This window comes from Eptatretus burgeri, chromosome 5 (assembly GCF_056783735.1).
Source record: "Eptatretus burgeri isolate ZD-2024b chromosome 5, Ebu_testis_v1, whole genome shotgun sequence".
Classification (NCBI taxonomy): Eukaryota; Metazoa; Chordata; class Myxini; order Myxiniformes; family Myxinidae; genus Eptatretus; species Eptatretus burgeri.
In genome coordinates, this window is record NC_140965.1 from 81,855,636 (window position 1) to 81,871,337 (window position 15,702).

At 41.0% G+C, this 15,702-nt stretch overlaps 1 protein-coding gene across 10 annotated transcripts in view; it reads left to right on the forward strand.

The window, feature by feature from the left end:
* Positions 1 to 15,702, forward strand: part of LOC147026824 (uncharacterized) — a 117,365-nt gene that overhangs the window by 83,017 nt on the left and 18,646 nt on the right. For 3 of the 10 annotated variants that reach the window (XM_085882642.1, XM_085882640.1, XM_085882637.1), the window contains exons 4-5: positions 517 to 2,281; positions 13,671 to 13,770. In XM_085882642.1, the coding sequence (XP_085738768.1) occupies positions 517 to 2,281; positions 13,671 to 13,770 (1,865 nt within the window). Of the gene's footprint in view, positions 1 to 516; positions 2,282 to 2,891; positions 3,370 to 13,670; positions 13,771 to 15,702 lie in introns of those variants that run through there. The other 7 variants (XM_085882641.1, XM_085882639.1, XM_085882636.1 and 4 more) reach the window with 5 other exon arrangements.

Genomic DNA, 15,702 nt, shown 5'->3' on the forward strand with positions numbered 1-15,702 from the left:
TGCGGTTCTCGGAACCGCATGCATACAGCAGATAGTTGTCCCGAGTCAGTTATTCCATTAATAACAGTTATTCCATTAATTAATAACATTAATAACAAACAATATATTGTCTGAGGCGTTCATGAAGTGGTTTGAAGCAGTTTCGGGGCTGTGAGTAAAATGTACGGCTGATAGTTTGTTGAAAAGACTGTGGCTTGAAAAAATGACAGATGGGATTGCTAACTGCACAATCGCAATGCCGATTTATCAACTTTAGATGGTTAAAACTACACAATATAACAATGAAATAACTGCTTTAACTTTGTGAGGACCACATTGGGACTCCTCCAAACGATAACAATATTATAATGAAATAATTATAATCCTGTAATGTGTAATAATGTATATCATTTCACTGACATTTGCTCATGGAAAAAAAATTCATTTTTTTTATTGGATGATGAAATAAATGGTGTACTTCATTTGTTTTGGATGATGAAATAAATGGTGTACTTCATTTGTTTTTGCCATGTACAGGAGGAAGCAGGAGACAATGTTGAAGGAAATTCATGTGAAGAAGCCAAGGTTGAAAACATAAAATTGAATGATGAAGAAATTCCTAAGTCCAAAATCACAGTGAATAAAAATAATGATCCATGGCCATTGCCTGGGATTGCTGCAAATGAATCTCTAAAGCAGGAGAATATTCAACTTGATTTTGGAATGGAACAGCAAAAAGCTATGGGAAAATCTTCCACAGAAATCTGTGACTCTAGTTTCAATACCATGTCCACAAAAGTGACTTCAGAAGGAGGTGTCTTCGAAATCCTTCAAGGGGCATTCAGCAAGCCTTTGGAGGCTATAGAATTTGGCAATAAACTAGAAAAGCAGGATAGTGGTCAAAATCAGAAGAATGAAGCAGTGAGTAAGGCACAGTCAGATCAAGCTGAACCTTTTGTAAAGCAAAGCTCAGTGTTTCAAAGGGAGGGCTGTGATGAATTTGATGTGGAAATTGAAAAAAGTGAATCACCTGGTCTAACTGCCTTTAGCTTGCAAGTGCATGTTGATGGTGGTGTGAATGGACTTGCAACAGAAACGATGGGAGTATCAGATATAGTTATTGTTGAGCCCAAATGTGATGATTCATTGATAAGGAAGACTGAGACAGGGATTACCAGAGACGTGTTTTACAGTTCCCCTGACATTTCCGCAGGGAGTGCGGAAAACAGTAAAATCATTTTGGACAAGATGCTTGATAATTGTCAAAGGCTTTCTGTAAATGAACTTTCAGTGTTTCAAACGATGCCTGTCTCTTTTGAGCATTGTTTAAAGTCTTCTCGAGAAAGTCAAGGGTTGACAAACGATATGCTTCATTCAGCTGAAGTTTTATGTTCAGACGATCCTAAGAGTCTAGCCAAGAAACCAGAGTTGACTGATTACAGAGATCCTGGTGTAGATGGTGCATGTTGTGATGTTATTGTTACTGATGACATAGTTACAAATCCTGTCTTCATTACAAATTCAGAGAGAAAGTTTACCGATGGAAATGATACAAATGGAAGCAATACTGGCTCAGTGGAATGCAAGGATGCCACGAGTGATGCAAGAATCAAAACAGAGGATTGTGCAATAGATAATGTTGAGCTTGCTGCACCAGCAGTGGACTTTCAAAGAGTCGATGACAATGGATTGAAAATTTGTGCTGTGAGAGATGCAATGTACCCACAAGGTGGTGACAGAAAGGTATTCGAGCAAAGTGACAAGGTGGATCTCAAAGAAAAACATGCATTTAATGACTCTGGCATAATACAACAAAAGGGAGAAAAGACAGAACTAGAAACAATGACTTTGAAGGATAAAACTCAGTCCACTATTTCAATAGCGGAACAATCTACCAGAGCAACAATATTTCAAAGAATCATCACCACTACAGAGGCTGAAAGCACTCACAGCTTGACTGTTGAAAAAAGGATGCCTACCTCTGTGGCAGGTGTGGTAAAAGAAAGGGTTAAATTGGAATCTTCAGATATGGTTCGTGATGAAATAAGCACTAAATATTTAGGAGATGAAGCACTGGGCCAAGATTTGATTGCGTCTCAAAATGTAGAAAGTCGACGGAGCAATGATGGTCAGACTGAGAATGTGAGTTCACGAGTGAAGGATATTGGCGTGGGAAACAAAGATGAAAATCTTTATGAGGCTGCAAAAGGGTGCTGTGTAGGTCGTTCCACAAAGAGCAAGGTGGAAGAATTCTCGGAGCAGTTCAGTCAATTCTCTTCCAGCTTTCAAGAAGACTTTGATGGTAAGTTTCAGTTATATATATATGATCCTTGTTATTACAGGAATGTTGTGATAATATTGATCAAGAGTTACAGCAGTGACTCCATCCATGTTATTCCAAGCTGTTGAATTGTGGAAAATTGCCCTTCACTTCTCATTTCTCATTCTCTTTCTCACTCTCTGTCTTCTTGATTTGAAGAGCAAATCATCTCCTAAACGACCATCAATATCCATGAGATTTTACAGTTACAAAGATAGTTATGAATTAGGAAACATGGATATTTATAAAATTGACCATATATATATATATATATATATATATATATATATATATATATATATATATATATATATATATATATATATATATATATATATATATATATATATATATATATATATATATATGTGTGTGTGTGTGTGTGTGTGTGTGTGTGTGTGTGTGTGTGTGTGTGTGTGTGTGTGTGTGTGTGTGTGTGTACGGCATGGCTGGTGTGGAAGACTTCCTCCTGGTATATAGGAATATATATACAGTACATACATATATATATATATATATATATATATATATATATATATATATATATATATATATATATATATATTCAACTCAACTTCCTCCACACATGCAGGGATCGGTGAAGAACACCATCTTTATTGGCTAATTGGGGGGGCGCCTCCTCGCAACTCTGCCCTCTCCCGTCGTGGGCCCGGATTGGCTGAGTCGCGATCACCCCACCCGCTGCACGCCGATTGGTCGAGGGCCACCGCGTGGCTCCTCCCTGAACTTCGCCTTCTCCACACCGGACGACCTTCTGCGCATGCGCCCTCGTCATTCCTTTCATTCGCCAAAACGGGCGGCAAACCCCCCAATTGGCCAGGTGGTGTGGTGACGGGAGTGAAGCGAAGGCGAGGACGATGCGGTGCGGTCAGCGGTGGAGTCGATGATGTAGTTGGTGGTGTAAAAAAATAACTAAAAGAAAACCTGACTATTAATATTAAACCACAGCGCAGGAACATTTAAATACCCGTTCGACTAGGGGGAAGGGCTATCTATAAAACACGTACTTACCGAAATAACTGATCTCTGGGGAACCTGAATGGTGGTTTGCGAATTTCAGCAACCGTAACAATATATATATATATATATATATATATATATATATATATATATATATATATATATATATATATATATATATATATATATATATATATATATATATATATATACAGTCATGCGCCGCTTAACGACGTTCCGGGCAACGACGGATCGCATATACGACCGATCTCTGCCAGCTCTGGAAAAAAAAAAATGAAAAAAGAATGTAGCTGAAAAATTCCTATCGCCGAGTGATGTAGCCGACGTAGCGCTGCCAGTCGTATATAAATAGCACATACAATTATGTACGCTGTACAGTACATAATACTTCATAATGATAATAAACGACAGTGTGGCCCTGTTATAATGCGATCGTTGAAGTCCATAAAATGTCATGGTGAAAAAAGCAGGGTCGTGCTAAATCGGGATTCAAGGAAATCGGCTTTCAAACTGAACCAATGTTTGCACGTTTACCTTCTAGCAAGTAAATTACCTTTGAATTGAAGAATTCCGCGAATAAATCGTTGTTACAGTCGAAATTAAAACACAAATTTCTTTTTGGTGAAGCTTTTCATGTTGTTAAAACAATCGCACTGTTCCGAAAATATATGTATCACAATTGACAGGAGCTCGTTTCTTCATTTATAAATTATAACATCGATGCAATGATTACGTGTATAAAATCCAAACGCTATTTATTCATCTTTCTATAATCGATGCGAGAGGCGATTGTAAGCTACTGCTAAGAACACCGATGGCCGTCATGAACAGCACGAAGGTAAATCTAACGTGTCTTCCATCTCTCTTGGATGCGTGTTACAATTGCCGACAGTATTCAGTACATTAACATGCTGTACAGGTTTGTATCCGAGGAGCAATAGGCTATACCATATAGCCTAGGTGTGTAGTTTTGTGTAAGTACGGTGTTCGAAAACGAAAAAAAAAATGATGTTCGAACAACGACGACGTCGCTTAACAATGCGTTTCTCAGAACGTAACCCCATCGTTAAGTGGCGCATGACTGTATATAGATAGATATATACATATAAATGCAAGTTGCCAGATTGTGTCTAAACAGGGTAAACATTGTAACCACAGCACATACGAGAATGATGCTGAATGATATCTTATTTAAGAGCTCTTGGGTCCAGACAGTGTATGTAGAGATTTGCAAATAATGATATTCACACAACTACAAGTTATGTGCATTTTTGTTGCTCATACGGGTGGTGTATAAGCTCAGAGTCACTCATTCGTACACCGACTGGAAGTAAAAAAACAATATAATCAGAACCTATTCAGGCAATTCTGTCCAACATATAATTACCTTTTTGTCTATTTAAATCACTGAGAAATCTTAGCAGTATTAACATGACTATTATGCTGTCAAAGGACATTCATAGCAAACTCCAATATTACACACTCCATTGGGAAACTCTCTAAGTATTCCACAATGCATTGAGAACAAGAAAAAGAGCAATCAGAGATTGCAGACCCTTGCCAGGACTTGTTTTGTGTGGTGTTTGTATAGTTTTGTGTCGTGTATTTTGTGTGGTGTTTGTGTACTGGTGTGTTACGTAATTAATAATAGACATAACTAGAACTGCCACTTTATAACTGCTGACAGTGATGACCAGGTACCACGATGGTCCGCTTTGATGCAACTCCGCTTTGTTTGGACAATTGACCCTGACCATGCATGGTATGGGTGAAACTCCTGTGTTTTATGGAAATCCATATTTTTTGTAACAACCCATATGGAAGTTTCCGTATGTTCGTCATCAGAAAGGCATGCTGTGATGATGTGGAATTTAGGTCTCTCTCTATCGGGTGCATCCTGTGGTTGCTGGTTGCATCATTGGTTGGGACGTGGTTATGCCGCTGATACAGTGTCGCCCTTACCAGTACACTGCTACTCATTTTGCCGACCTCGAAGGATGACAGGCTGAGTCAACTGCCTGGTGTATTTTAATTCAGCGGCCAACAGGGCTTGAACTCAGGACCCTAGGATCCCAAGCCGCTACCCTAACCACTAAGCCAACACCAGGCTTTGGAATTGAGGTGCTATTCCAATATGCTGATTCGTTTATTAACCCATTTCATCCAGATGTGGTGAAATGCCAACGCAATAACGTATCATGACCACGATTTTAATATGTGAATTACTCCCATGGTAGTTGTTATTATGAACTATTTTTATAGAAGTTACCTGTATACAAAAGCTTGCAAGTGCGTTACCATGATTAGATGTCCACCAGGCAGGGGACTGTGTGTGTACGTCGGTGTTGCATGTCCACCTTTTTATAGAAGTTACCTGGATACAAAAACTTGCAAGCGCGTTACCATGATTAGATGTCCACCAGGCAGGGGACTGTGTGTGTACGTCGGTGTTGCATGTCCGCCTTTCCTCACCGGTAGATTCGTCTGGATTGGTTAACACATTGGAATGGCATTTATAATCTTTTACATTATTTCTGTTTATTACCATTTTATTTTGTTATATTCATGGTGTCGTATTAATTTATGATTGGAATGATGATGTTTGGAATGAAAATAAAGAGAAATTGAGTTTATAAAAAGACGTCGAAGTTTATGTTTTATTGATTTAGTTTATAAGAAGTTTATGTGCAACGTCGGCTTCTTCCACCTCATCAAAACCCACTTTATTGGCTAAGCCGAGGATAACTTTCTTCATAGCTGGGACATCTTCAAATCCTTTCAAGTCATTCACACATCCACGCCACAACCTCCTCCACACACCATTCATGCACACCTGAGTAACTTCAGCCTAGGACCCACTGATGTTATCAATGCACTTGAGGATGTTTCCATCAGTTTTACATATAAAAACATGGCAGCTAGTCAGGTGGATCACGACCGTACTTGTCAAACACCTGAGATTGGAGAGGGTGACACAACTACCGATATTATCGGTGCACAGCTCGGTATATATAAGGCCCATATTGCACGTACTCTGGGTGGGCTTAAACACCAGTATACCAGGTGTACGGCCTATACACCAGTATTTACAGTATGATGTATACTTGTGGCTTCATTAAAACAAGGTGTTAGAGGTAAAACGACTCTAACACTTCGTTTTAATGAAGCTCCAGTATACATGTTACTAAATTAGAGGTAAAATGACTTTATAATGGAATAGTGAACGACTTTAAATGAGTATGTTCTCTAATATATCAGCAACTTAATAACTAAACAATCTTAAATGGGACAATGTCAAGCGAGGATTTACTGTAACAATAATATAGCCACAAATTATTCAGTCAATTCTGTCCAACAGTTCTGTCAGTCTATTCCTCCACTGAGAAACCTTAGCAGTCTTAACAGTTAGTTACTATTATGTGGAGTTAGTGCTGTGGACCTGCTCTCCCCTTTGAGCTGGTAACCCTGCCTTACACCTTGCTCAGCTTGACGCCGTGTAAACCATATCCTTCAAGATCATTGGAATCTCCTGCAACGAAGCTATTTCTATTGGTCTATCACTTTGCCATCACCAACAGGTCGGTCGGCTCTCTGTCTTCTTGCACTTCCTTTCTGGTCTTGCACTTTCTGCCTTCTCTGTGAATTGTCCCCCACAGGTATCTGCAGGGCACATGTGGTCCTCCAGCAATCCCGTTCTAGTGAAACTCCCAAAATCCAGTCACTGCTCTCCTCCACTTGTGTATTTCTCTTTTTCCTGCCTGTGGAACCAACTTCCACATTCTCTTCAATCTCATTCTTCCCTCCAGGTCTTCAAGATAACTGTTCACCACCATCTCAGATCATCCCCCATCCAAAACCATTATCTTTTCGACACCTTTTAAACCCCATCACCACCCCTCCAGACAGCATTCAAGATTATGAAGGAAAGAATGCCAGGCATTGATGAGGTGTGTACAGAGATGATAATTGCAGCAAGAGAAGCCGGAGGTCAGTTGGACGAAGAGGCTGTTGAATGGATGTATGAGAGAGGCTTTGATCCCAGAAGATTGCAGGAGCACGCTGATTGTGTTGTTATGGAAAAGGAAGGACGATGTTCAAAATCCAAGGAAGTACAGAGACATTACGCTCCTTAGGGCCCTGTCACACCTTGACGTTTTAGCCAGCGTATGGCAATATATCAAAATGTATGTAAAACGCTGGCGTACACTGAAGTATTGATGTTTTTTCCAGTTTGCAGCATATTCATAACGAGTTGGACGTATGCATAACGTATTAGTAACGTCCACAGAACGTTTCGATAACATATAGATAACTTATACCAACGAATGCTTAGCGTGTTGTCGGCATTCACAACCTATGCCCAACGATAGTCTAACTTATGCATAGCGTGCAGCAGCGTATCGCCAACGATCACGTGGCGTAGGCTATTAATAGGCTGCGGCTCGACGATTCAAATCATAACCGCACTAGACATCGAAGTGTAAAGCCGCTGTCACACCTTGACGTTTTAGCCAGCGTATGCCGACGTGTGAAAAATTTGCCGAATACACTGGCACACGTCAAATATGTTATGGGTAAGTTTTGTATACGTTAAGAGCACGCTGAAGCACGCTGGCATACGTTGTAGTATGCTGAGTACGTCGACAAATTTTAAGCATGCTGAAAAATTTTCGACGTATGCCAGCGTATGACTCGCACGTTCCGCATACGCTGGCCATAAGTTGTAGGCATGTTATGCGATCGTTGACACACGTTACTTGTAAGTTACTCATAAGTTGAAACACGTCGAGGTAATGTTTAGCATACCCGAAACTTATTTCTAACCTATGAGTAATGTGCTTAGAACCTATGAGCAACGTGCTTTGAACCTATGAGTAACGTATCTCCAACGCATATTGACGTATGTAGATGTATTTGACGTCTTCCGAATGACCACAGAACTTACTGAACGTGTTTCTAACTTGCAGCTACCGTATAATGGCGTATTGGCAGCGTTTAGGGGAATTGGTATTTTAAAATGGGCTTCACACAGGAGGAACCCGTCAGTGTTCCAGACTCCATGTTTTTTTTTTTTCTTCTGCATGACGGTGATGTTGACACTTCGATTTCTAGTGCGGTTATGATTTAAATCGTTGAGCGGCAGCCTTTTAATTATATTATATTATAACCGCACTAGAAATCGAAGTGTCAACATCACCGTCATGCCGAAGAATAAAAAACAAAAAAAACATGGAGTCTGGAACACTGACGCTAAACATTCCCTCGACGTGTTTCGACTTATGAGTAACTTACAAGTAACGTGTGTCGACGTGTGTCAACGATCGCGTAACGTGCCTACAACTTATGACCAGTGTATGCGGAACGTGTGAGTCATATGCTGGCATACGTCGAAAAATTTCAAGCATGTTAAAATTTGGCGACGAGCTTGGCGTACTACGAAGTATGCCAGCGTGCTCTTAACGTATACAAAACTTACCCATAACGTATTTGACGTGTGCCAGCATTTTAGACAAATTTTTCATACGTCGGCATATGCTGTCTCAATCGTCAAGGTGTGACAGGGCCTTTAGTTGTGTCATGAAGGTACTGGAGATGATTCAGGATGGTGACATAAAGAGGAGTATGGAGATGGAGATCGGTGAAGAGCAACAGGTTTAGAAAGGGTAGTGGAGTGATGGATGGGATGTTTACACACACAGCTGGTGGAGGAGAGGTTGAGGTGCAACATGACCTGGAGAAGTCTGATGACATTGTCCCGAGAGAGATGGTGATGGTGACACTGATATGGAAGGGAGGACCAGAAGAAATTAGGTTCGTGGACAATGGAACAAAGGGAAGACTTTTGGTTGTTCCTCGGATGTCAGAGTTCTGCATGAACATTGGTTTGAGGCAGGGGGAGCTCTCTCTGCCCACTCATGTTTATCATGGTTTGTTTATTTATTCGTATGCAGCCAGTGGCTGCTTGGCTGCATAATTTTCTGGAGGCATGGCTGTGCCGTTAATGCAGTGCCCCCTGGTACCAGTAAGCTGGTACTCATTTTGCTGGACCTCAGAAAGAAGACAGGCTGAGTCAACCCACCTGGTGTTATCTCAACATCATGACAGGGGCTTGAACTCAAGACCCTAGGATCTTAAACCAGCTACTTTAGTGGGGCAGATAACAGCAATTTTTGAGAGGAATTGTGCAAATGATGATACAAGCATCAAATTTGTCACATTTGTTCTCCAGGTGATTCTAATCAAATCTGCCTGATTGGCCATTTGATAATCCAAGATGGCGGCCATTTTTCAAGATGGCCGCCAAGTTAGCCTCCCGAAGTTGACTTTTTGCTTAAAAGTATTTGTAGTTGTCCGATTTGCATGATGTCGGTGTGGATGCCTATGTTTTCAAACCTGCTGGAGTGGATTTTCCTGTTTTTAAAGCCCCCTGACACACTTTTTCTGATTTTGCACCACTTTAATGATTGTCATATGAAGCGGAGGCCTTTCTGCAACCGGGCCCTGGCTAGTAAATGTTCAAAGTTATGCATACCATGTAAATGTTCCTCCAGCTGCTACTGTCCACATATGCAGCTGCAGAGTGCTGTGCAGGGGAGCACTGACTGAAAGCACTTGCATCTCCGGTTACAACCTTTCTTACAGGAACACTTGGTCAGTTCCTAACAGCTGGCTGCAATAGGGGGTAGTGTTGTCCAACATATCTGCCACGTCTCTCCTTTCTGTGTCCATCCCCATTCAGCGGGACTGCTCGTGTCTGGACTGGAGATGGTTGCCTGGTCCCAGATGATCCCAGCCTGATAGGCCGCATGCTTTGCATGTTCTCTGAGGGCTGTCTGTGTTGGTGGAATTGAGTTGTACGGGCTTTGCTTGCAGGCAACGAGATCCAGTCTTGCTCCGTCCACACCAGTGGCTGCGCTTGATCTGTCATACATGTCATACTCAGTTTGGCAAGGAGTTTTCTATCACTGAGTGTTTTTGCACATTTGTTTATTCTCTTATTCAATTTCATTGTCATTGCTTCTCTAAGCTCACCCCCTTGGGTTTCGCAAAGAAAACATTCTTGTGTTTTAGCTTCTTGGACCTTTCGTGGGATCTTGCTTCTACTGCCCTCATCACTAGCACCTGCAGGGATTGATCTTTTTTCAGCTCTGTGTAACTTTGTGTTGTTAAATAGAAGCCTGCAACTCTCATGATACCGTGCCTTGTTTTGTCTCAAGGTTTCCTCTATCCCACCACCTTCGTCAAGTCTTGCAGGGTCTAGCTTGATTGGTAGTGCATTGAGTGAGTGAAACAGAGGAATATTCCTTGCCAAGTTCATATACCCATCACCTCCTCTTTGGCAGGATTGGCCTGGGGGGACTTTAGATCTTCTTTCTTAACCTCCTGACATAGGCAACACTTGGTCCAGACAGTGTTCTATGATTTACCAGTAGAACTCGCATCCATGGCCAGTGTGACATTCAGGGTCGAGGGTTTATCCTTTTACCACCCTGTACATGTATAATGGACACTTTCCTGTATGGGATACAACTAGGTTTATGCATCTGCCCTACACCTAGTCCGATCGTTCATCCAGTGACAAGTCCCGTGCAATCTGTACACCATCCAGATAACTAAAACCCCGTTATCCTTGGCTTGGCTCTCCTGCGCTGGCACGTCCTGTCGATTCAGGTGCGGCTTCCTAACTGATCCGGGGTTGATTAGGCAACATTTGGGACACTAGTAAGTTGTTGCAGTATGATGACAACAATGATGCCAACATACAATTCCTACTTAGCTGACACTGAACCCCATGCTGAGTTTCACAGCAGTGATGTCACCAATGTGCCTTGGTAGTGCCCGACAATCACTCCTTCAAGAAATTCTTACTTGGTGATGAACTGGAAATGTTGATTAAAGAACTGGTAAGTGGCCTGGATTCAATCAGCACATCTGTTTCATCAACTTCGTGCACTTCGAAAATTTGTAGCTAGATGTACTCCATCACACGCAGAGACCTTCTGTGTGTTACCCTCATCTTGTTTATCCCACGAGCCAACGTGGTTTACCAGGGTGTGACCGATGCCGTGCACGAGCAACTTCTTGGAGCCATAGATGAGAGTTGGGCCAGTGATGAGGACCAGTGCCAGTAGTCCATCAGGGGATGTGGCTGACTGCTGAAACAAAGGTACTACCTCTAATACTACACCCCTACACCCCATGCATATGTAGCTACTACTACATAAATGTTAAGTCATGCAAACGTATGAAAATCATAAATAAATGTGCAAAATCAGAAAAAGTGTCGGGGGCTTTAAAAACAGGAAAATCCACTCCAGCAGGCTTGAAAACATAGGAATCCACACTTAGATCATGCAAATCGGACAACTCCAAATACTTCTAAGCAAAAAGTCAACTTCGGGAGGCTAATTTGGCGGCCATCTTGAAAAATGGCCGCCATCTTGGATTTTCAAATGGCCATTCAGGCATATTTGATCAGAAAGCCCTGCAGAAGAGAAATGCCAAATTTGATGCTTGTATCATAATTTGCACGATTTTTCTACTATCTACTATTATATTTAAATTATGTATTACTACACACTAAAAGTGTGTGTAAAAGTAGTAGTAAAAACTACTACACACTAAAAGTTTTACTGTACACTAAGTTTTGCCAGACTCGAGCCGGAATCAGGCCGACTGAGTCCTTGGCATTCCAAGTCCCCCCAAAAAATGGACTCGAGACCTATATCACTGTAGTTGGTGGTCCAGCATTTGCGGTAGAACATGTATGGTTTGACCTCGGGAGTTATTTCCATTTTTCTGGTTCGTTTGTGTGATTAGGGATGTCAACTTATTGTATCCTGTATTATTGTCGAATATTTTGCTTTGAGCTATTGTAAATTATTTCACATTAATTGAGGTTTAACGAGCGATTTCTTATAGTCTACAGATATAATTTCATGATATTCTGGGTAGTCATGTGATGTAGAAGTGTTGGTTTGTTTTTCGCTTGATGACGGTTAGTTTTACATGCTGTTCACGCCCTGATTGCACCCTGATTTGCCACAGCAAAAGTGCATATCGCAACACCTTTGCTCTCCCTTCCTTCATTTTACCTCTTCTCTATTGCTTATGAAAAATTACATGTGCCCAGAATAAGTTATTGTAACCCTGAGACTTCACTGGACTAGAAGCATATGTCTGTGGCTGCATATGCTTCTGAGTGAGAAAAGCAAGGCTGCACAAAAATAATCTGGTTTTGAGGAATGTCTTATCAAGAAAAATGCTGAATTATTTTTTTTATCTTTGATAGTGATTTATTTTTCACTGATTTTACATTGTTTTCGGAGAGAAGCATCACTCTAGTGCCATATCCACACTTTCAACTCATGGTAATTGATCATTATAAATCTTCTCTTTACTCACCCTATTTTCACCTTTTCTCTCATATTACATCCACATCACTTTATATGATTGACTGACCTATTCTACTCATCTCTCTGCATTGATTTTGGTCAGGGTAACGACAACACAATGGCTTATTATTTTGGATAAAAACACTTGGAATTGCAAGTGCAGACTGGGCGCCAGCTTTATGCCTTCATCACAATAAAGGCATGCTTTGAAATTTCACCAGCATGGCAATTTTCGTAAGATTTGACTCGATAGGGGAACAAATGCAGGTGCAGACAGCTCTGAAGATGCAGGTGTAAACAGATGTACTACCCACAACTATCCTGCCATCCCCAATCTTGCAACATCGTGGTTTTTTTTGGAAATCTCCCAAGTATTATAGCTAGGCACGATTCTGATTAGTATCTGGGATCCAAAGGGATGGCTTTTTTAGGTACTTCAAATGACTCTTTGTAAAGTTTGTTACTGCTTGGAGGCTGTCTTGTTTCAAACAACAGTTGTACACAACTCCGAGAGACATGCTATATACCACATGTTGTTGGCCATTGTATACTCGCTCTTGTCTTTTTCACAGTTTGATGCAGCACGAGACTCGAATCAAGTAACCCATTTGTCTTACTTTTCATTTCTAAGGCATTCTGATCATTTTGATCTTTTTAATCTAGTTTATTTCTAAGTTTGTGAAAATGAAGTCATACTTTTTGTTATCTTCTCTCTACATTCTGAGAAGCATAATGCCATCATGTCATGAGGGTGATTAGGTTGTTTGAAGCAGAATAAAAAACTTGTTTTTTAAGCCAGAACACTGCATCAATCTAATCTTAATACTTTTACAAATGATGAATACAACCATAATCCATTGCCATTTCTTGAGTGCTATTTTCTTTTTGAGTATTGCTATGAAAGGAAACTATTTTTGCCTTCTGAATACCACTAGTTTGATGCTGATAGTGATTTGTTTGTTTTTTTCCTCTAGATGATATGGTGACCTTTGCAGATTCATGTAAAAAGGGTGAAAGCTGGAACAAGAAGTGTCAGGAACCAACGATCAATTATGGTCGAGAGCAAGCTGTAACGTAACTTATTTCATGGAACATGTCTTTCTGTCATTAGAGAATCTCATAAATGTCAACTGTGATAATTGCAGCATATTTGTTACACTTTCAGGATTAATGCAACACGCAATGATCATACTCAGCCTTAGTACACTTAAAAAAAAAACACTATAATATGCAGAAGATATATATATATATATATATATATATATATATATATATATATATATATATATATATATATATATATATATATATATATATATATATATATCCTAGCAGGGATACCCGTGCTCCGCACAGGAATCCCGTGGATGACGGCGGGTCTGAAGGAGTATATGTCACAGTTAATTGTAAAATTGTAGAGGCTGCCACCATTATTATTTTTTTCATCACCACTATAATATTATATTTTCCCCGCCATGTTTTATATGCAGAAGACTCTAGTTCAAAATTGTTAAGATTTATTGCCGCATCAGATAAAAAAAACCATAATGCCTCAACAATGTGAGGCTGGTTTCATGTCATCATTTGCAACTTAATTAATTCTCATTCTCTAGCAAATTCCGTTGGTCCCATGTCAATCGGCTGAACTTGAAAAATTAACGTTACGCAATCAGGTGATGACGTCATAATTCGGAAACCGGGAAGTCGGAAGTCATTGTCTTCAATTGACTGTAGCATTATTTTTTCATTCTATTGCAAATGGCGTTGGCCCCATGTCAATCGGCTGAACTTGAAAAATTAACGTGACGCAATCAGGTGATGACGTCATAATTCGGAAACCGGGAAGTCGGAAGTCATTGTCTTCAATTGACTGCAGCATTATTTTTTCATTCTATTGCAAATGGCGTTGGCCCCATGTCAATCGGTTGAACTTGAAAAATTAACGTTACGAAATCAGGTGATGACGTCATAATTCGGAAACTGCAAGTCGGAAGTACAATTCTTTTACATCGGGACACTCCCGGGTACATGTTCTGTCAGCATGTGAAGTTTGGTGAGGATCAGTCCAGTACTTTTCGCGTGCATAGGTCACAGGCAAACACACACACAGACACACTTTCAACTTTATATATATAGATGTATATATATATATATATGTGTGTGTGTGTGTGTGTGTGTATGAAAAATGAAGACCTACCCACATCTCTCACCTGTGAATAGAGGGAATAACCGATTAGCTCTCACTTGATAAATTAAACCCAGGTGGCTAGGATTATAAAAATAAATTGACTCCTCCCATGCTCTTTGAGCTGAAGAAGCTGCACAAAGCAACCATGAAAGGCTACCCAAGGAAAGCCCTTTGCTGTGTCAAACTCTTCCCAGAGTTCCTCAGGTCAGGTCAGGTATGGGAGCATGTGCCAGAACAGCGCGTCGCTGCGTCCACTTTCCGCCGGTACTCCAGGGGCCTCCGTCTGGCCATCCCCCAGGCAGATGCCAGGCCCATCCCCATCTCCTTGAGATGATGGTCAACCTACTGCAACCACGAGGCACATGGTCGGCCCACTGGCCTCCTCCACTCATGAGACTCCCTCTCTGAGAGAATCTGGTGAGCAGGATCAGCGTCAGGAAAACGAGCCACATGTCCATACAGCCGCAACTGACGCTCACGGACTATGCAGGTAACAAATCTCATCCGAGTCTCTCTCATCAACCGCTCGTTGGACACAAAATCCGACCAGCGATAGCCAAGGATTCTCCGAAGAGACCTGGTACCAAAGGAATTAAGTCTCCGTCTCAGATCCTTGGTCAGAGTCCAAGTCTCGCATCCATAGAGCAAGACTGGAAGTACCAAGGACCTGAAGACTCGGACTTTCGTCCTCCCGCACAGGTACCGGCAGCGCCACACCCCATGATCCAGTGAATCCATGACTCCCCAGGCCCGACCCAGATGTCTATTGACCTCTGACTCACAGCCAGCAAAGACATGAATATCACTGCCAAGGTAAG